The sequence below is a fragment of the Oratosquilla oratoria genome, chromosome 3 (genome assembly GCF_046742065.1).
Source record: "Oratosquilla oratoria isolate Oo_2021 chromosome 3, ASM4674206v1, whole genome shotgun sequence".
Taxonomy (NCBI): domain Eukaryota; kingdom Metazoa; phylum Arthropoda; class Malacostraca; order Stomatopoda; family Squillidae; genus Oratosquilla; species Oratosquilla oratoria.
This window is the reverse complement of record NC_134779.1, coordinates 86,647,831-86,671,475: the sequence shown is the minus strand read 5'-3', so window position 1 is coordinate 86,671,475 and position 23,645 is coordinate 86,647,831. Positions and strand designations below refer to the sequence as shown.

At 42.8% G+C, this 23,645-nt stretch overlaps 1 protein-coding gene and 1 pseudogene across 5 annotated transcripts in view; one reads left to right on the top strand and one right to left on the bottom strand.

Moving 5' to 3' along the window:
- LOC143024176 (uncharacterized) overlaps window positions 1-23,645 on the bottom strand; it is a 229,835-nt gene that overhangs the window by 175,914 nt on the left and 30,276 nt on the right. For all 5 annotated transcript variants that reach the window (XM_076183006.1, XM_076183008.1, XM_076183007.1 and 2 more), the window contains exon 2: window positions 13,268-13,314. In XM_076183006.1, coding sequence (XP_076039121.1) covers window positions 13,268-13,314 — 47 coding nt within the window. The remainder of the gene's footprint in view (window positions 1-13,267; window positions 13,315-23,645) is intronic.
- LOC143024177 (uncharacterized) lies at window positions 4,582-11,783 on the top strand (annotated as a pseudogene).

Below are 23,645 nucleotides of genomic sequence, written 5' to 3'. Positions count from 1 at the left end.
TGAACGGCCGCAACGGAATTTGTACCATACCTAAAGTGAAGCAACAAAGCCAACAAAAAATTCAAACTAAGATGCTGTGAACATGGGCAAATATCATAAATATTGATCATGTTTCATGGTGTTTAGGCCTATTTAAACATGAAAAATAAGATTCGATAGATACCTACCTATACCAAATATTTATATACGGTAGCCCATGCTGGCTTATTCTTTCATGTCACCATGGCTGTTCTTCTTGTTCTCACGGAACGTCACGGAGAAGTGTGCCTCCCGACTTTGTGACGGCCAACATCGTCACGTTGTTGTGAAAAAAAAATTACACACACAGCCGCAGATTTTTTATCGTAGGCCGTAGATAATGCGCACCACCGGATAACACGCACCCCCCATTTTTAGGCCCTTCCAACGGAAAAAAGTCGCGCACTATACGCCGGAAAATACGGTAGTAATAATGATAGTGAGTTTGGAAGTGTAGTTGGGAGGTTCTCAGGAGTGAAGAGAGGACAAGGGAGACAAGGGGTGGCTATACTAGTAACACTGGAACAGCTGTCTTTTCTTACTGAACAGGACATCATGAATATTTACAATTTACAGGCCAAAATAATTAATGAAAAACTCAACTACATGAAGCAATGTACAATTGCAGGTTACTTCAAGAAATGGTCATCAATCTCCATTTGTCCCTGTCTTCTGTCCTCTCCTGTTCTTCCTCAACAGACATTCCCCTCTTTCCCAATACCCCTTTTACCCCATCCATCCATCTCATCCTAGGTCAAACCCTCATGTTCACTCCTTCCACACCTCTTTTACTAGTCTTTCTTCACTCATTCTTTCCATGTGTCCAAACCATCCCAATACTCTTTCACTCACCCTCTCTTCCAACTCCCTTTCCACCCTCATTCTCCTCTTCACCTCCTCATTTCTGACTCTATCCAGCCTAGTAACCCCTAACATACTTCTCAGACACCTCATCTCAAACACATTCAAACTCCTTCTTTCTTCCTCTCTTATGTTTAATGTTTCTGCCCCATACAGTGTTGTCAGCACAATCACTCCTTCATACTCCTTATCGAAGCTAGAACTACCAACACTAGAGCAAAGAAGAGAAAGAGGTGATCTACTGACTATATATAGAATCATGAAAGGAATGGAAATCCTTGACAGAAAAGATTTACTAAAAAATGAAAAGAAACTTAAAAAGGATAACTATAGAAGAGATAGGAAAAAGAATAGCTTCCCACACAGAATGCTGGATATATGGAATAACTTAGATGGAAAAACAGTGTGTGCAAATACTATTCATGATTTTAATAATAAACTTGATGCTGAAAGATACAAAGACGGGTCACCACAAGCATGGCTCCCTTCCCTTATAATACAACTAGGTAAATAGGTAAATACAACCTCCTCTTAGCATCCATTCCCAAATGTCTATTTCTCATTACACTTTTTAATCCACCAAGACATTTACTTGCCTCTCTCAATCTATATTCTACCTCTACCTTCACTCCTCCCTTTCCTGCCACATTCACACCTAAGTATCTAAAACTATCCACTTCCTCCAGTCTCTCTCCCTTAATGCTCACTTCCAGTTTGCTGCCACTTTCACCCCTTGTCCATCTCATCACCTTCCTTTTACCCACATTTATCTTCAACTTCCTTCTTTCACACACTCTCCCAAACTCTGTCACTAACTTCCTCAATCCCTCCTCTGATCCTGCTACAAGCACAGTGTCGTCTGCAAACAATAGCTGGCTCTCCTCCCACTTTTCTCCATTTTCTTTAACCATCTCCAATCCCTGATCCACCACCCTTGCATTTACTTCTTGCACCACCCCATCCATGTATAAGTTGAACAGCCAGGGCGACATAACACATTCCTGATGAAGTCCCACCTTTACCTCGAACCATTCTCTCCATTTCTAATCCTGACACACGCTCTACTACTCTCGTAAAAACTCTTGACAGCTCCTAAAAGCTTTCCTCCTATCCCGTATATCTGCAGTACCTCCCACAGTGCCTTCCTGTCTACCCTGTCATAAGCCTTTTCCAGATCCATAAAAGCCCAAAAAACATCCTTACCTTTTCCTATAGCTTTCTCACATATCTGTCTTATCACAAAAATCTGATCTAAGCAACCTCTACCTGTTCTAAATCCACACTGTTCCTCATCAATTACTCCCCTGTTTCTCTCCTAATCCTCTCAATCAAGATCCTCCCATAAGCCTTCCCAACTACACTTAACAAGCTAATCCCTCTGAAACTACTACATTCACACTTGTCCCCTTTTCCCTTGTACAGCGGAACTATACAGGCACTCCTCCAGTCCTCCGGCACTCTACTCTCTTTTAAGGGGATCGTCCATCAGAAAATCACAAAAAAAAAAAAAACGAAATTCTGAAAATATTTCCTCTAAAAGTGTTGCTAATAAGCTATCTCGTGGCTGAGTATGGAAGCTGTATCTTGATTTATACTGATTTTTACTATCTAAAAAAAAATATAATACAGTACCCCCCCCACCCTACTGTGGCTGGGTTGTGTGCGCTGCGTACTGCATATTACGTTTTCTGTTGTTACATATATTTGCTAACAAAAGAAGCTGTGTATTTTGCACAATATTTATGCTTTTGTATGATAAATAATAGCATACGAGCTAATATGTTGACAGATGCTGTGACAGTTGACACAGTATTATGGGAAGGCAATACGTGATTGTGTGAATACTGACGTTCAGACAATGCGTAAAGCTATCATGGCCTCCTACCTGCATTCTGTCAGCACAGATGAGAAGCCATTGCATTCTTACTGTCCTAAGGAGAAGACTCGTGGTGTTTTTTTCCAGAGAGCACTAGCCAGGCAAGAGGAACCCGAGTCTCACAGAGTCAAGAAGCCGTTCCTGGCGAAGATTCCCACTGAGAAGTGGAAATCCATCCTGGCAATATATCAAGACCTCACCTCTACAGAGCTTTTAGAGAAATGCCTCAAGGGAAGGACACAAAACCAAAATGAAAGCTTCCATGCAAAGATCTGGGCTTTGAGTTCAAAGAGGAAGTTTGCATCAGCAGCTAGAGTTCAATTCTGTGCTCAAGTTGCAGTTCTGAACCACATCTTTGGTTATGAACTTGCATATATGCCATCAGCAAGAGGGACAACAACCAGTGATGCCATAAAACAGTTTAGGATGGCAGATAAAGATCGTCTGTCGCCAAAGATGCATCGCGCCAAGAAAAGGAAAAGTGCAATATAACCCTGGTGGATACTAACTGGATTCATCATATAAACCTGTAATTAATCAAAAGCTGGCAACAAAGAGTAGGGTTGTGCCTATGATACCCTTTCAACACCATAACATCCTAAATGATGAAAGGGGACCAGTAACCATGAACAAAAAAACTATGACATTCATTCCTGAAAAACTTGATTTTTGCACATTTAACTTGATTCATATCCAAAAAGCCTTCACACTGATTTTTAGCTGCAAATCCTTTTCAGATTCAACATAATTGGGAGAACATTTGGAGGCAGATTTATGTCCTGTCAAGGACTAGTAGGATTTTTTCATATATATATATATTCTTTTTTTTTTTTTGCTTTTTTCATCAACTTACTTTGGATTTTTTTTCTCATAATAGACTGATCAGAACATCATAATTCTGCCTCCGTTTCTTCATCTATCTTAGCCCATTATAAAGACAAAAAATCATCAATATCCAGTCAAAGGTCTATCCTCTGAATCGATTTAAAAAAATTCAAAAATGACCCCTCGAAAATAAAAAAAAAGTCACAATAAAAAAAGTACAAGCATAAATGACTTGAAAACTCGGTGGTATCTTCTCTGAGACAAGACAGTTACTAGGAAAAAATCTCAGCCACTTTCACCCCAAACTAAAAAAGGTCGATTTTCTAATGGACGATCCCCTTAAACAAACATTAAATAACCTCACCAGCCAGTCTACCATAACTGTACCTCCTTTTTTCAGACACTCTGCATGGCATCCATCCAAGCCAGGTGCCTTACCTGCTCTCATCATCTTAACAACTGCCTTCACTTCATCCTTCCTTATTTCTCCTCCATTTTCCTCACTCATCACGGTCATTTTCTTAGCACTTCCCACTGCAACTACCTTTCCCTCCCTATCCTCCATCACATTTAGTAACTCCCTAGAATACTCTGCCCACCTTCCTCTCACTGCCTTCTTTTCCATCTCTCCATCTGCACCTTTTACCTTTTCTTCTCTACTTGATTTGCCTCCTCTTCCTCTTTTAATTTCTTTCCAAAACATCTTTTTATTACTTTCAAAATTTTCTGTCATACTCTTACCCCATTTCACATCTGCTCTCCTCTTTGCCTCCCCATTATAAGGGAAAAAAAGCCTTTTGTATATGTATGTAATAATGATAGTAATAATAATAATAGTAATAATGACAATAATATTATTAGTAATAATAATAATAATAATAATAATAATACATATAACAAAGGCATTTTCCCCCCTACAAGGGAGGTAGCCAAAAAAAAAAAAAAAAAAAAAAAAAGGTATAAAAACCACTCCCACCCATTCTGTCCCCAACATACTCCATTCCCCTCCACTCTCTTATCTTGGCACCTCCTAGATGATGGGTCATTCCTGCATCTTGCCCACTGCCCTAGGTCAGAAGCAGTCTCGCAAGACACAGCACATCCAGAGTAAGGCTGCTTTATTAAATCGGCGACACCTCCCTCCATCCCCTCATGCAGAAAAGGAGAAGACGAGGAGAAACAACAACAACAACAATAATAATGATAATAATAATGATAATAATAATAGTAATAATAATAATGATAATAATGATAATAACAATTACTGCAATGATAATGATGATAACAGTAATTTTACCTTGTCAAATCACCTTCTGCCACATGGAGCGTTCCACATGAGATGTCACTGTAGTGCTCCAGCCGTCAGTTGTTGGATCACTTTCGTGCCGTTCAGACGTCTTTCTCATCGAGCTTTCACAGGTTGTTTCACCAGATTCGGCAATTGTCATACAGGTACATTGCCTTATACTCATGTGGATCTATGCTAGGGATGGGCCTACCATAGGGCATTGGTATGGGTTGGGTCTGCCAATTTGCCAATAATGTGAATGATTTTGAGTTAATAGGGCTTCTTTACTGCAGGTCGGCAGTCATGTCTGGCTCTGAGAATCGCAAAGCCCTTCCACACGAGGTTTCTTGTCCTGGCCCCAGTTGGAGGAGTACCAGCAGATCCTCATGAGATAGAGTGAGGTCAAATTCCCAGGGTAGAACTGGTAGCTCCAGTGAATCCCCGGTGAGGTAGGGAACGGGGCATGCGGGTCATGAACGCTGCCATATTGTAAATAAATCACCCCGGCGCATCGAGTCTGGGGGGGCCAGAGGCAGCCAAGCTAGGCCCCAAGCAAACCCTATTCAGGATGCTATGCCTGAACCTTCCTGGAAATTAGTATTGGAAGAATTGGCATGCTTGAAAGCTAACATAGCAAAACTGACTGCTAGCAGGACCCCTTCCCCACAGCTTCATAAAAGTGAATTTCCAGGCAAGTACTTCAGGCATTCAATCACCAGCTTCGCCTGCTGCATTTTTGGGGTTTGTGGACTCCAGTAGTGAGGAAGGAGAAATCAGAGATTTTACTCCTAAGGGTAGTGTCCTGTTGCAGGCTGCAAAGGCCTTGGGGACCCCTGACAATGCCTCTGAAGATATTGACCCGCAGGTGGCTGCTATGGTTAACTGCTTTTTTGAAAAAGGTCTGCAGGAGGACGACTACAAGGCGATTTCGGAGGACCCAATCACCAGGCGTCCCAACAATTGTCCTGCACTGGCACCAGTGGAATGCAACCCACAGATCTTGGGAGCTTTGAAAACGGATGCAAGGAAAGCAGACTACAGATTAAAGGAAGTAAGCAATGATATTATTTCTGCAGGATCCACTGTTAGCTTTAGATAAGGTGGCACAGGATGACGATAACCCAGTGGTTGCGCGGGAAGTGAGCAGGATTAATGGTGCCTTGGTGATGCTTGGTCATGCTAATCACAGGACCAACTTGGCAAGGCGCTTCATTATGAAACGTGAGATCAACCAAACATATTCGCATTTGTGTTCGGATAAGGTGCCTATGTCTGGTTTTCTGTTCGGCGACGACGTCTCTCAGTCAGCCAAACAGATTGAGGAAACGGAAAAGCTGAAAAACAAGTTTACTAACAAGAAGTCTATTTTCCCATGGAAATCCACCAGTGGCAGGTCTAGAAGCTTCTGGGGAAAAAACACGTTTAGGAACCACACAGCGAGGTTCCAGCCCTACAGACTGCAGAGGTGGGGCTTCCGGGGGGGCCAGAGGCAGCAATCATCACGCCAGGACACAGACCCAAAAAACACCAAGGTTATCAAAAGCCCTGACAATAAGCCAGGTTAGTAACACATTTGTAGCAGGTAAGCTACACTATTTTTTACATGAGTGGCAGAAAATTACCAAAGATCCAGTAATTTTGGACATGGTGCAGCACTGTCATCTGGACATAAATTTTAATGACGTAGGAAATTTATTTTCATGTGAAGTATAAGTTTATTTGTGAAGAACAAGCAATTGTTCATGATGAGATTACAAAACTTTTGGAGCTCGGAGTCATTATTAATACACAGAGGAGGAAGCATCAAATTATTTCCCCCATATTTGTGAGACCGAAAAGGATGGTGGATAGGATGGTGCTCAACTTAAAAGAACTCAACAAACATATTCCTTACAAACATTTTAAGATGGAGAACTTTGAGCAAGCCATTAGACTGGTCAATGCAGGGGACTACCTTGCCTCAGTGGACCTTAAACATGCTTATTACACGGTGAAGACTGCAGAAGAACAACAAAAAATTTTATGTTTTAAATGGGAGGACAACATTTTTCAGTTCACTTGTCTTCCCAATGGTATTTCAGAAGGTCCTAGAATTTTCACCAAGTTGATGAAACCAGTTTTTGCTTTACTGTGAAAAAAGAGCTACTCTATTACCAGTTTTATTGATGATACTCTGATATGTAATAAGTACAAGACAGCCTGTCCTGCTAGTATAAATGATACTATGGAATTATTGCAGAGATTAGGTTTTTGCATTAATGTAGAAAAGTCAGTGTTGAAGCCCACAAAGTCCATTGAATACTTGGGAAACATTATTTACACTAATAATATCACCATTTCTTTACCTGAACGCAGGATTCTGAAAATCATTCAAGCCTGTAAAAAACTTAGGAGTAAAAGTAGAGATAAGATTTGAGAGGTAGCCAGGGTTACTGGTCTCTTGGTGGCTGCCATTCCAGCAGTAGAGCTGGATAAACTGCATTATAGACAGTTAGAAACAGAAAAAATTGCAGCCTTGCAGGTTGAAAAAGGGAACTTTGATAATTATATGACAATTACAGAAGGAATGAAGTCAGACCTTCAATGGTGGATTGATAACATCTGAACACTAGATAGGAAATTTTTTAGAACTGGCACTGACATTGACATCTACACTGGTGCTTCCAACATAGGTTGGGGCCATGTTAACAGTCAGTCTGCTTCTGGTAGTTGGTCCATGGCAGAAAAATTAATACACATTAATGCTTTAGAGCCATTTTATTAGTGTTGCAAGTGTTTACATCAGTATTGAAAGGGAAACATATTAAAGTACATTGTGATAACACCACTGCAATGACTTATGTAAATGAAATGGGTGGTACAAAGTCTATCGCTTGCAATGAGATTGCCACCAAAATCTGGGATTGGTGCCTCACTTACAATGCCTGGATCACATGTTCCCATATCCCAGGCAAGATTAACACACTGGCAGACATGGCATCACGCTTAGTTAATGATAGGCATGAATGGAAACTTAATGTACATATTTTCCACCAGTTGTGGGAGGTTTTGGTACCCCAGTTATAGACTTGTTTGCTTCAAGGCTTAATAGGCAATTACTTTGCTATTGCTCCTGGAAACCAGATCCAGGGACAACACATTTGTATGCGTTTTCCTTAAATTGGGCAAGATTTAAGCTCTCATACATCTTTCCTCCATTTTCGTTGATTGCTTGGTGCCTGTAGAAGATAAAAGCGGAAGGGGCGAGAGTGTGGATGGTTGTTCCACTATGGTTATCACAACCATGGATGGGCACACTGCTCGGGATGCTGATCGATCACCCTTGCGCCATTACGCAGAAGAAGGACGTGATAGTGCACCCATCTTCAGGGGAGGAGCACCCAATCATGTGCCACACACAACTGATGGCGTGCCTACTATCAGGCAGCACTTGCGAGACAGAGGAATTTCTAAGGAGGGTGTGGACATCATCCTGGCCTCTTGGAAATCAGGTACAGGGAAACAATTAAGACATAATAAAAGAGGCTAATGTGGCAAAAGAAGTGACCGTTCTTGCTGTGAACAGGTCACCTATTATTGAACAAGTGGAAAAACTTTTGTTAGTTTGGATTAACGAAAAACAACTTGCAGGTTATAGCAATTCTGAAACAATAATTTGTGAAAAAGCAAAGCGGTTGCATGATGACCATAAGCGAGACAGCTCTGGAACCAGTGCACAAAGTGATGAATTTAAAGCAAGTAGGGGTGGTTTGATTGATTTAAGAAACGAAGTGGCATTCACAGTGTTGTTAGGTGTGGGGAGGCTGCCAGTGCAAAGATGCTGCTGAAAAGTTTGTTGAGGAATTTAAAAACTTTGTAGAGAGTGAGGGATTTACTCCTCACCAAGTTTTTAATTGTGATGAAACTGGCCTCTTCTGGAAGAAGATGCCTAAGAGGACCTACATCACAAAAGAGGAGAAATCATTGCCAGGACACAAACCTATGAAAGACAAGCTTGCACTCTTGTTGTGTGCTAATGCTAGTGGGGACCTCAAAATTAAACCTTTGCTTGTCTACCACTCAGAAAACCCAAGAGTGTTCAAGAAAAATAATGTTATTTAAAGTAAACTCAGTGTAATGTGGAGGGCTAATAGTAAGGCTTGGGTAACAAGGCAGTTCTTCACCGAGTGGATATATGAAGTGTTTGCACCAAGTGTGAAAAAATATCTAGAGCAGAAAAATTTACCACTCAAGGCCCTTCTGGTAATGGACAATGCTCCTGCTCACCCTCCAGGCTTGGAGGAAGATCTGGTGGGTGAATACAGCTTCATCCAAGTGAGGTTTTTGCCCCCCTAATACCACTCCTCTAATCCAGCCCATGGATCAGCAGATCATTTCAAACTTCAAAAAGCTTTACACAAAAGCACTTTTTCAAAGGTGCTTTGAAGTGACCTCTGACACAGAACTAACCCTCAGGGACTTTTGGAAGAACCATTTCAATATCCTTTATTGGGGATAATAGACAGCCTGGGGGGAAGTTTCTTTCAGGACACTGAACTCTGCCTGGAAGAATCTGTGGGAAGACTGTGTGGCAGCCAGAGACTTTGAAGGCTTTCATATGGAGCCTGTAGTGGTGGATGATATTGTGTCCCTGGGGAAGTCCATGGGATTGGATGTAGACAGTAATGATGTGGAGGAGTTGATCGAAGACCATAGAAATGAGCTGACAACTGAAGAACTCCAAGAACTGCACAGGGAGCAGCAAGAAAAAGTGGTTGAAGAACTTTCTTCTTCAGAGGAGGAAAGTAGTAAGGGAAGCATTTCCACTGCAGAAATTAAAGAACTGTGTTATCACTGGGAGAAAAAACAGTGGTGGAAAATGGCATTCTAACACTGCTGTGGTCAACAGAAGCATCAATTTGTTCAATAACAATGTGATTGCCCATTTTAGAAAAATTCTGAGAAATCATCAAAGGCAGACAACACTGGACAGGTTTTTAAAGAAAGAATCCCAAGATTCTTTTAGTGCAAAAAGACAAAAAAGAAAGAACACCAGAGAGAAAACACCAGAAGGGATGTAACCTGATGTTTATATGGAAGGTGACTTCCCTTCCAAACAGTAACATCAACACCCCTCCTCCTCCTCTACACCTTCCACTTATGCCATCAGCTCACCTCAGTACAGGTAAAGTCCAGTTAGATTTTTTTTTATTTCATGTACTGTACAGTACTGTACTGTATATTTATTGTTTTTCATAGTTTTTATGTATTCTATGCTTAAAATATTATTACAATAAGCAGTAATCTGAGGGTCTGGAATGGATTAATCCAATTTACATTATATCTTATGGGAAAAAATGATTTGCCATTCGTACAAATCGCCATTTGAACAGCCTCCTGGAATGGATTGTGTACGAATAGCGAGGTTCCACTGTATCAAGTGAGAAATGACTCCATTACCATGGAAGTGTTGCCAATCACAATAACAATGTTTGTTCATGCGCACATCCCAGCAGTAGAGAAACAAACCTCGACCGAGAGGAGAGCTTAGCAAGAACTCTTGGCACCAAGTCTGGAGCTCTACCCTCTGGTTCTATCCTCTACCCTACTAGTTGTATTTTACGGGACTAGAGCTATGCTCATTTTGACCTGTTTTTGTATCTCTCCACATCCAGTTTGCTTTTGAATTCGTGTAACACAAATTTGTTCAGTATGTCAGTTCTTGGTTGTGTGTTGAATAAAATCAGGTAACCAGAATCTCATCTTCTAGATAACCTCGGTGGACCTTCAACTCCTATGTTTGATCTAATTAGGTCACAGGGTGTTAAATTACCCTCCCCTCATTTGCATTCCACTACTCCAGCTCTAAAATTTCAATTTTGAAGGAATAAAAATGGCATACAATACTCATAAATTGTGTAATAGTTATGAGGTTTGAATAATGGTGGCTTGGATATGGGAGGAATTAATCAATTGCTATCTTGAATTTCACCAAGTGGAAATATTGCATACCCACAGTAACTGGCAATAGTTCTCAGAACCTCTCGCAGATCTCTTGGTGAAGAAATTTTGGGCTATTGTCTGTATTGTATCAGTGTGGGATTGTTTCCATGTCACCAGATCAAAATGATACAGAGAGGAGAGTAGTCACTGGTTGTTGACTCTCCATGTGTGAACAAATATACAAATATGATAAATGTAGTTGAAGCTAATAGATATCTTGGGCACTGGTGACTGAGTTTCAGGCACTCAAACGTATACCTCCTGATGGACCTGAGGTGTTTGATGGGTTTTGAAAATGGGAAGTTTTGTTCTCCAACTTGCAGGACCACAACATGCAGGTATCTGTTATTGTTGTGAGGGATTACTGTAATAAGAGTAATGTTAATAATGTTGTCTTCCACTTGTTTATTTCTTCTTATCAATGGGAGGGGCATAAAAAGAGTTTCAATGTATATGAATTGGGTGTATGTTTTGAATTAACCATCTCCCTAGGGAAAAGGGCCTTTGATGTACATATATGTACTATTGATACTTGATGAGGAGGAGCCCTTATGTAATAATCATTTATCAATACTATCAATATTGTCAATACTTTTAGTATTGACAACCAAGACATCTTTGCTTTCAATATTAACCATTAATTATGTAGATCCCCCTATAATCCTCTAAGCTAATGTAGATGGTTTACTATTAGCCAGGCTGGAAATAAATGACTGCATAAAGATAAACGAGCCTAATATTTTGTGCTTAGTGGGGACCCCCCCCCCCAGAAAAAAAAAATCTACAGCTGTGGAATAATAGATACACCTCTGGGAGAAGAGGCAGAGATGATAAAATGGTGGAGGAATAATAGTTATTGTGATAAATTACTTAAGGTTGGAAGAAGCAAATCTGAGTGAGGGCAAGGCTGAAACAATCCACCTGAAAACTAGAACTACTCTCCGATAGAGAGTAGGAATATAAGTGTCATAATAACATTTTTACATGTGTTTGTTGACGAATACAGTCCTTTTTATGGATTTCATTATAATTAATTTTAATTATTACAATAGTAATTTAAAGATATTAGAGCTGGATGATGAATCAATTTCTAAGTATATCCAAAATTATTAGAGGGATAGCTTTTCACTCCGACAGATATACTGCAAGAGACAGCGAGGGGTGGATGAGCTATATGTAACTAGACCTTGAGAAAGCTTTTGATGAAATACCTCACAGTCAACTTATGTGGAAAAAGGAATATATTAGAGGACTAAGAGGCAAACTACTTGAATGGATGCAGTATTTTTTGAAGTGAAGATACATGAAGACAGTGGTAAAGGATAAGATGTAAGTATGGAGAGTAGTAACCAGTGGAGTTCCACAAAGTTCAGTGCTTGCACCAATAATGTTTCTTATCTATGTCAATGACATGATGGAAGGTAGAACAAGCTATTCTAACATGTTTGCAGATGATAATGCAAAAATCATGAGAATGAAAAACATGGAGGACTATAAGGTATTGCAAAGAGATCTTGACACTATTTTTGCATGGAACCAAGAATGGGAAATGAATTTTAATACCAAAAAATGCAAAGTACTGGAAATGAGGAGTGGCTGCAAAAGACATCATTTGTCTGTCTTAGAGAGAAATCTCTACTAGAGAAATTAAGCTATTTTATACTATTCCATGGGAAGTGAATCCATTACAAAAACAAAAGAGGAGAAGGAGTTGGTAGAGATGATAAAAGACAACTTGTTACCTGACAGACATATCAGTAGGATTGTGGGAGAGACATATGGACTGCTACAGAAGGATGTAAGATCAAGAGAATACAAAGGGCAGCAAGCTAATTGGTTCCCAGCCTGGCAGATAAACCATATGAGGAAAGAAAAGAAGCACTGGGTCTGCCAATTTTGAAAGATCGAAGAGAAAGAGGTGATATGATGAAAGTATTCAGGTCACTAAAGGGGTTAGATTACATTAACAGATTAGGGATAGGAGGGCTTTAACAGGTCATGAGAACATATAAAGGAAGACTACATGACTAAAGGATGTGAAGAAATACACTTTACCATATAGATGTATAAAAAGTTGAAATAGCTTAGAAAGTGGTATTTCCCAAGCTGGAACAATACATAAATTCAAATCTAAATATGATAATTGGAAATCAAGGATATATATTAAATTGGAACTGTATATTAAGTTGAGGCTAGGCATGATAAATTGGAGAATAGAAGACTAGACCCAGTGAACATTGCTACTTTCATGTATACTTAATTAGGTAGATATAACATGGGTGATGTTATTGAAAATAGGTGAAATATTGTCAATAAATATTTGTTGGACAAGGGGCCCTTAATCTATTTTGCTTAATTTATTGGTAATACTCACACCAGTGAAAGTTTTCAATAAATTTGGCAAATGCTATACTTACCCGCCGTGCACACTCGTGACTGTCTGTAGAATCTTTGCAGAGGAAATCTGAAAAAAGTTAGTGCCACTGGTTAACAATGATAGCAATTGTACTACTTTAAAAGCTGACCAAAGTCCTTGAAAAAAGTTGGAGTGAAAGCAGTTTACCAGTTTAACAAAACCTGCAAGGAAATTCACTTTCTAAATCTGCATATTGACATCAGTTTTGCCATCTTTAGCCCATGCATGCAGATCATATAAACTGTGTGAGGCTACTGCTTGCATAATGGTTGTACATGGAGCAAAAGTAGTGGTTTGGGTCACAACTTAACCTTCATGTGTTTAAGAGTGCTTTCACTGTTTATAAAATAACTTAGAAAATTGCTCTCAAAATCCACCAGAATTTTCTGGTGGGGGTGGGGGTAACCTACTAGCCAAGCAAGAGATAATCAGATTTTGGGGTATACCAAGATATTTTGTTTATTTATTGGACTGCACTCCCATACTAAGGTATTGACTGCATGTTATTATGCAATAGTCATTGTATAGTAGCATACAGCCAATGCTTTAGAGTCTGTATTGGGGCACCCCTATGGATTAGAGCAGTGCTTCTCAACATGGGGTATATGCCCCACAAGTAGGCAATTCGGTTTTTCAGGTGGGGAATTCAATTTTTCAGGTAGGCAATATCACTTATAAGGGGGGCAATTGAGGGCAACTGAGGAAGTCTGGGTCAAATTATTTTTATTTTATTCAATTTGTTTTGTTTTTTATTTTTCATTGATGCCTTGTTCTTTTGAAGTGGTTTTAAACCAAGGTTTTATGTTTTTTCAGCTGAAGGGGAGTTTATTTTTCAAATGATAAGAATTGTATATCACCACATGGGGGACATCAAGATTTTAAAGGTGATTATAGGCAATTCACTCAATGAATCTCAGTCGATTCTATGTTTTCGGTTGGCAGCCCTGCTCACCCTTCGCTACGATGCAACTTACAAACTTTTTCCTGTCTATATATTTCAATTTCTGATATGAGTGTCACTCTTCCAACCATATATGTTCATACAACCATATTCAAAGACTCAAGAAAATAATGAATATGAGATGATGAAAGCCATAAAGTAATTGAGATGCAAAAAAACCTTGAGTGGTATGTACTCAAGTCATGTTCAATTTTGACTTATGAGATTGATTGGGGTGGAGGGAGGGAGTGAGAGAGGAAGAGAGCAAGACGCTGTGCTTCCTGCCACCCATCCAGTATCAAAAGATAATCATATAAACCTTTCATTTTCTCTTTTATGTGTCACTTTATGAGATATGTTAAAGCACATTCATATTCATGACTATATCACAAAAGACATTAAATTCTACAACCAGCCTCATAATGACTGGACACATCGATAACAAGTGAAATGTTGTATAAACATTAAAATCACATTCCTTATTTTATACTCGCTATAATTACTTTCTTTGTACTAATGAGATGGAAAACTTTGAAATAGGTGAACAAGGACTGCTTCATCCCTAGATGTACATGAAATTCTTGTAACTTGTATAGTCACTGAGCTAAGTGAAGAAATATGAAAATATTTTAAGGAAGCTTGAAGTTTCAACCAGCTCAGTGGGTGAAAGGTGAGCAGGGCTGTCAACCGAAAACACAGGATCAACTGAGATTCTTTGAATTGCCTATAGGTGAGGCATGGCCAAAAAAAATGTTGAGAACACAGGATTAGAGCTGCACATAATATGTCTATGTTAGAGTGAAATCTTTACTAGAGAAATCATGCTACTTTTTGTAATATGATTATCACCCCTTCTTAGAGTGTAACTTTTCTTTTCCCCTATGCCCTCTGTGTTAGGTGAGGAAAGAATTCTGCCATCATGATTCCCATGTGAGTCATAAACGATGGTAAAGTGGGACGGAGTGATAGGACTAGGGATCCTGTTCTGTATGTTCAATCTACAAGAAGTCAAGGCATAAGAGGGTCTGGAAGAACTCTAAAGTGTCTACCGATTTATTGAATATTTTAGTTAACTGGTCGCAGATTTCAAATTTACACTCCTTAAGCATTCTTGGAAAAATTTTGTCTGGACCCGGAGATTTTGTAGCTTTAAGTCTGTCAATCCGCTTGACTACTTCTTCTTTACTAATGCTGATATTAGATAGACTACTTTCTTCATCCCCTCTGTAAATCGGATCGCAAAGCGTTCGACAAAGTGCCACACCAGAGACTACTAAATAAAATCAAAGCCCATGGCATAGGAGGAAAAGTGTTAGAATGGATTAGAGGTTGGATTAGTAACAGAAAACAGCGGGTCACCATAAATGGAATAAAATCTAGGTGGGGCAATGTTACAAGCGGGGTCCCCCAGGGCTCGGTTTTGAGTCCCTTGTTGTTCATTATGTATATAAACGACTTAGACGATGGGTTAAATAGTGATGTTAGTAAGTTTGCGGACGACACTAAAATAGGACGCCTAATTAGGTCAGGAGACGACGCAGAGATTCTGCAGGATGATCTCAATAAATTGTTAATATGGTCGGTGAAATGGCAAATGAACTTCAATATCTCTAAGTGTAGCGTGTTAAACGTAGGGCTACACAACCCCGAAAATAGATACAACTTAGATAACACGTTTTTAGAAAAATCTGAGTGCTAGAGGGACTTGGGAGTTCTGGTGAGTTCGGACCTTAAAACCAGGAAGCAGTGCATTAGCGCCAGAAATAAAGCTAACAGAGTATTAGGCTTCATTGCTAGGATGGTAACGAATAGAAGTGCAGAGGTAATTATCAAACTCTAGCGATAGTTAGACCCATCCTTGACTATGCGGTACAGTTTTGGTCTCCGTCCTACAAAATGGACATAAATTCACTAGAATCAGTACAGAGAAGAATGACCAAAATGATACATGGACTCGGAAATTTGCCTTATGAAGAGAGGCTTAGGCACCTAAACTTACACTCTCTGGAAAGACACATAGTGCGGGGTGATCTAATAGAAGTGTTCAAGTGGATCAAAGGCTATAACAAGGGTGAAGCAAACAAGGTCATCATAATAAAACAACAGGGCAGGACTCGCAGTAATGGGTATAAACTGGACAAATTTGGATTTAAGAAGGAGATAGGCAAGAATTGGTTTACTAATAGGGTGGTCGATGAATGTAATAAACTTAGTAACCATGTAGTAAGCGCTGAAACTATCAGTTGTTTTAAAAAACGATTAGACAACTTTATGGATGGGGATGACAGATGGTGATGGATATGGAGCTGCCTAGTGTAGGCCTTATGTTCTCTTGCAGTCTCCTATATTCTTATGTTCTTATGTAAATAACCTCACCAGCCAGTCCACCATAAATGTACCTCCTTTTTTCAGACATTCTGCATGACGTCCATCCAACCCAGGTGCCTTACCTGCTTTCATCATCTTAACAGCCGCATTCACTTCATCTTTCCTTATTTCTCCTCCATTTTCCTCACTCATCATGGTAATTTTCTTAGCGCTTCCCACTGCAACTACCTTTCCCTCCCTATCCTCCTCCACATTTAGCAATTCCCTAAAATACTCTGCCCTCCTTCCTCTCACTGCCTTCTTTTCCATTATCCTCTCTCCATCTGCACCTTTTACCTTTTCTTCTCTACTTGATTCACCTCTTCCTCTCTTAATTTCCTTCAAAAACTTTTTTTATCACTTTCAAAATTTTTCTGTCGTACTCATACCCCATTTTACATCTGCTCTCCTCTTTGCCTCCTTTATCTAATGCTTTACTTCTTTCTCTTTACTTTGTACCTCTCATATGATTCCCTCGTCCTAATTTGTAACCAATCTATGAAAGCCTACATCTCTTCTACACCCTTCTTTGCTTCCCCATCCCACCACTTACTGCCCTTCCTTCTATTTCTTCCCATCCTCCTTGTTCCACACACCATCTTTGCACACCTTATGACTCCCTCCTTGAACCATCCCCATTCCTCCTCCACTCCTAATTCTACTCTATCCTTTATTCCCTCCCACTCTTCTCTTAGCTTCTTCTTATACTCATCCTTTTCTCATTTAAGCAGTTCACTCTAAGTACCTCTCTACCTTCTGACTTTTTCCTTCTCCACTTATTCACCACTCTCAACTTACCTTCCACCAAAAATTATCTGATATTCCCCCACTGTCTCCCATTAGAACATGTACATCTTTAACTTTTCCTACAATACTCCAGGTTACCACTATATAGTCCATTAATACTCTACCACCCTTCCATCCACCACCCTCTCCCATGTGTACTTATGCTTGACTTTCTTCCTAAACACTGTATTTGCTATCATCAACTCTCTTTCGAGACACATCTCCACCATCAACTCTCCACTATGATTTTTTCCTGGAACTCCATACTTCCCAATCACTCCATCTATTGGTTTGTTTCCTACCCTAGCATTAAGGTCTTCCAACACTACTAAATTGACATTTCTCCTTAATCCCTCTATGCACTCATTTATATCTATCCAAAAAGCTTCCCTTTCCATACACTCTTCTCACTACCAGGCCCATATGCACTTACAAAAACCCACATCTCCCTTCCCAGCTTCTTGTATCAGGGTGGCCAATGAAACAGTCAATTTGCAAAATATTGTATTAGTTACACGCACTACAAATACAAGCATGCGGTCGCTTCGTAAGCAGAATCAAGACTGACGCTAAGCAATGCGACCAAGCTCAGGCTTAGCGGGAAAACATACACCCTCAAATGAACACTTGGTTCTCACAATAATGTATATAATATAATGTATAATATATAATGTATATAATAATGTCATATCTCACAATAATAATAAATAAACAATATTACAAATACGTATGTACAACACACAAAGAATGTTCTATGCCACCATTACACTCTGTATTCTTTCTAGTTTCCTTATATTCTTTTTAGTACTGGGTGTCCATAGTGTCACTGCATATTTCAGTTTTGGTCTAATCAAAGTGACTAATATTTTTTTATCATTTCTTCATCCAAGTATTCAAATGCCACTTTCATTGACCTTAGTGGGTTGTATGTTTCACCTACTATTTTGTTTATATGTCTGTGTAGCAGGTATGAGTAATAGGCCAAGTGTCTTCTTGTCTTTATTGAAGCTTGGCGCCAACTGGCGAATGCAGACCCGAGTCAGCCGAGTCAGCTGACCCCCACAGTGGGCATGCTGCCGGCCCGGCTGCCCAACATATCCTACATCCCCCTCCCAAGCTGTTAATGTACTGCGTACATGTAGTACAAGAAACAAATATGAAACGTATTGTACACTGGAAGAAACAAACAACAAAAGAAGTTGTACTACGTACATGTAGTACAAGAAACATAACTATGAAACGTATTGTACACTGGAAGAAACAAAACAACAAAAGAAATTGCTTAATTACAACACGCCTGAGGGGCAAAAATGAATACAACTCTCACACAGTATATATGACTGCACAACACTTAGCAAGTTACACATGAACAGTTCACATCAACACTAGTCCACTACATAATCTGACAGCCACAAAGGCTGTTTCACACATCTCTTAGGGCGGTTCACAGGCTGTGGTTGCTGAGGGTGCGGAGCAGGTGCCTCTACCAGCGGCGAGGACGGCAGGGGATTTGCGGGGGTAGGTGTTGTAGATGTAACGGGGCATCTGACGGGGCGGAGATGCTTGCGGTTGCGTGACGTGACACGTCCACTGCCATCCATCTTCACCGAGTACTTCCGGAATGGGCACACCTCCGTGACCACACCTCGCTTATCCCAGACTTTGGTAGCCTGATTTTGCACCCACACTTTGGTGCCGGGTACCAGAGGAGGGAGGGTCTTGGGTGTTCCTTGCTTTACGATCCAATTTTCCTGCTGTTTTGCTGCCTCGAGTTCCCTTGCGCGCAAAGCCTGCTGCCAAAGTACATCCACTTTGTAATGCTGCCTGTGTACTGGGACACCATCCCGCAACTGCCTGCCCATAGCCAACTGCGCCGGGGATTTGTCTACACCACGCAGGGGGGTGTTCAGATATTGTAGCAGCGCCACCGACGCCTTGTCCACGTCAAGGCCGCCCCCGGGGCCTGTGTTGTCACGCAGCAGTCTCTTAGCAGACTTCACTGCTGCTTCAGCCCGGCCGTTAGACTGAGGGAAGTGAGCGGACGCGACTCGCCGCTCCACCCCCCACCTCCTGAAGAATTCGTACATCTCTTCGCTGGTGAGATTCGTTCCGCCATCCGTTGAGACTGATTCTGGTGCCCCCCACCTCTGAAAGTACTGGCGGAATACTGATGACAGCTTGCCTGAAGTAGCCCCGTTAGGGAAGTGTGCCAGCTCAAGCCACCCCGTAAGCCTGTCTGCGTAAGCCATGTATACATGCCCATCAAGTTGGCATAAGTCTGCTACCGTGTGCTGAAACGGGTACTCAGGAGGGGGCGTAAAAGTGAGGGGCTCGGCTGCCAGAGATGGGGCGTGAGCGTTGCAGGTAACACAGGCGTCTCGATGGCGCTGTAGGTCGCCCTCCATGCCAGGCCAATACACTGACTGCCTCGCCCTGCGTAGCATCCCGTCTAGTCCCTGGTGGCCAGCATGGAGATTAGCAGTCACGTGCCGGCGGATAGACTCTGGGATGACAAGGCGGACATGCCCCTGGTCATATGTATATGTCACCAGCCCTTGTGACATAGCCAGCCTGTCTCTTACTCCATAATACTGACGGAGACAGGATAATTCTTGGGCACGGTGCGGATGCCAGTCGCCCGCCGTCACTCTGGCCAGAAGCAGCTGGTACTCTGGGTCCTCTGCAGCTGCCTGCACCACCGCTGTATTGTCGAGCACAACGCAATTTCCGTCTGCAAGTGCGGCAACAGTCGCAGACGCCACTGCCATTTCTATGTAACAAGCTTGTTCCTCATCCATGACGTCTGGTGTTGCACACAATGTTGGGTAGCGTGACAGGAAGTCCGCGGCGGAGTTGCGTTTTCCGGGGATGTACTTTATCTGGAATCTAAACTGAAGCGTTTTTTTCCTTCAGAGCAAACAACCTTGGGTTTACGATGTCCTTTAGCTCTCTGTCACCCAAGAGCTTGACAAGTGGGCGGTGGTCAGTGATGATAAGTAGGTTTGGACACCCGAGCAGGAAGAGGCGGGCCTTGCGGAGACACCATGCGACCGCTAATGCTTCGCCCTCCACCGGTGCGTAGCCAGCCTCAGTAGGTGTGAGGTGACGGCTGCCACAAAGTGCGAGACGCCACCCACTCTTGCAGCAGTACGGACTTTCTTGCATCGAGCAACGGCAATATTGTTGCAGCACCACAAATCCTATGCCCACCTTACTCCAATCAGTGATCACAATAGTGGGTCTGTTCTTATCATAAAATGTGAGGCCCTCCTTAGCGAGGCTGCAGACCACCTCTTGAGCATGCTGGAATTTCTTTCGCAGGTTCTCGTCCCAATACACTTTCTTGCCTTGGGGTTTTTTTCAGCAACTCGCGAAATGGTTCCATGACTGGGGCAGTGGCAAGGAAGGGTGCTAGCTGATTCACGAACCCATGCCAGGAGCGGATGTCTGTCAGTGATGGTTCTGCGGGCATGTTAAAGTGTCTGATGGCAGCCAGCCTCTCCTCAGTGGGGTGGTATTCTTCCCAGCCCACATGGAACCCCACAAAATCCACCTCCCTCCTGCAGAAGGTAAACTTTTCAGGCTTGAGGGTCACTCCTTTCGCGGCACAGGTCTCCAAAAAGTCATACACATGCCAGAAGGCGTCCTCCACACTGGCATCAAACATTAACGTGTCGTCCACACACTTTATTTTCCTTGGAATCCCCACGATAGCATCATCGAACCTCCTGGTATATGCATCGGGTGCAGCACAGTGGCCCATGGGGGTTCTACGGTATCTGTAGCGGCCCCACGGTGTTATGAAGGTTGTGAGTCTTCTGCTTTCCTCATGCAGCTCAACTTGATGGAAGCCCCAGTGCGCATCTGCAGTGGTCTTGAAGCTGTGCCGCGGGATGCCGGATACCATGTCAAAAGGTGTAGACGTGTGGTGCGTTTCTCTTCTGCACGCAGCGTTCAGTTTCTGGAAGTCGATTGTGCGCCTTGGCTGGCCGGACTTTTTGGCTACGACCACCATCCTTGCGCACCACTCCGTAGCTTCACCTACCGGTACTGGCTCCAGAACCCCCATCCTGACATCCTCGTCCAGTTGTCTCTTGACTTCCGCTTCCCAGTGCCTCGGCACCGAAGCTGGTGTGTGGCAGGTGTATGGCTTAGCCTCCGGAAGCAAGTGGATGACGTGTGGTTCACCCGCCATCACTCGCAGAGGGCTTCTGTTCGTGTCAAACGTGGATCCTGAGAAGTGACAGAGAAGCCACTCCTCCAGACGGGGCACATTTTCCTCCAGCGGGGGAAATGGGAGCGAAGTTGGGCGTGGCGGTGTGCTGTCTGTTGTAGTGTTGCCAACATCGGAGACTGTCGCACCTGCGACAGTGGTGTGGTGCGGGAAGTCCGTGGGTACTAATCCGAGATCCCTGCATGTCTGCAGAGAGAGGTAGCATCGGGTGGCCGTCTTCATGACGAAGACCTCTTGCACTGTTGCCTTGCTGCCGTACTGCACCCGACAAGGGAACGAGCCTGAAGGCTGCAGGCTCAGGTTCGCCACGTCCCGCAGGTTCCCTCGGCGCGTAAGCGAGGCTGGCTTAACACCGAGTGCTGTCAGCAAATCTGGGCCAGCCACACACACTTGTGCCCCTGTGTCGGGCACAGCTAGGATTTTGACTGACGTTCCATCTCCCTGAGCGCGGCTGACAGACACTTCGATGCGTGGCTGCTTCTGTGCTGCACCTGCGGCGGCGATGACGATGCCGGAGGTCTCCATGTCAGCGGTTGCTGCAACCTGCTTCCCCTTGCTCCTACACATCTTTATAATATGCCCAGTCTTACCGCAGTTGTGACAAGTCAGCGTCTCCGCGTGACACGATCCTTTCCCTGGCTTGTGCTTTAGACCACAGTTGCCACAGCGTTTGAACGTAGGCTGTGTTTGGCGGATTCCTGCGGTTTGAGGCGGGAGAGCCTCTTGTGCGTCTGGCAGTGACGTCACCCCAGCCGCCGCCGCCCAGGTTTCCCGTCCGGAATTTCCGTCAACATAACTTTGGCGGGCGTCTATATGCGCCGCCTCGAAGGCTACACAAAACTTGCGAAGCACATCCACATCACCTAATGTCTGGCACTGACGAAACACTTCCTCCTTCAGCGCTACACTTCTAAGCCCACACACTAGCTTCCGGAGTAGCATGTACTCAGACAGATTGCCTGCACAGTGGGGGCACTTAAACTCACAGTCTGCAGCACATTGGGTAGAGCGTGTAAAGTACTCACAGATTGACTCACTAGGCCCTTGAGTCGTGGCGAAGAACTTGCACCAATCTGCTGCTTGGTTGGTTGTCTGGAGAGCTACACGACTGATAGCATCCAGAGCTTCTTCAGTAGAAAGGGCCGTCCACTGATCCATGGTGTATTTGGAGTCCAAGGAGCGCTGTAATGCTGGTGTACACTGGAGGCGGATATGCAGCACCGCCTCGGCCGGTGGGAAGTGGCTGAGCCCCAGCCAGCATTCCATAGAGCGTCTCCAGGACCGATAAGCCGCAGTGGATGTTCCCAGGTCGCACTTCTCAGGGGCTGAGGTCCGAGGCGCTGAAGGTCCATGTCTGGGTAACGTGGCCACTTGGAGTTGCAACGCTGCGATTGCCTCCGTCTGCGCCAGGAGCAACTGCTGGGCTTGCGCAGGGTACGAAGGCGTCTGTGTCGGCCGACGGCTAGACCGTGGGGTCTGGGATGTGTAACGAGGTCTGCCAGCCATAGTGCACGGTCGTAGGTCCTAAAATCACTGCGCCATGTAGCAGGTATGAGTAATAGGCCAAGTGGCTTCTTGTCTTTATTGAAGCTTGGCGCCAACTGGCGAATGCAGACCCGAGTCAGCCGAGTCAGCTGACCCCCACAGTGGGCATGCTGCCGGCCCGGCTGCCCAACATATCCTACAGTCTGTCCGGTGTCATGTCATTGCTGATCATCACTCCAAGGTCCCTTTCTGGGTGCACTTTTTTTTTTATTTCATTTTCACCAATTTTGTAATTTTTTGAAATTCTGTTTTTAGTTTTACCAAACTCCCACTTTTTAGTCCATTTCCAGATTGTGTCCAGGTCTGATTGTAATGAGTCACAGTCCTCATTTGTTGATACTTTCTTTGATATTTTTGCATCATCTGTGAAGAAATTCATATAACATTCAACTCCTTCATCCATGTCGTTTACGTATATGGTAAAAATGATTGGAGCCAGTATTGACCCTTGTGGAACACCACTTATCATTTCCCATTTCAAGTATTTGTCTCTGATTACTACTCTCA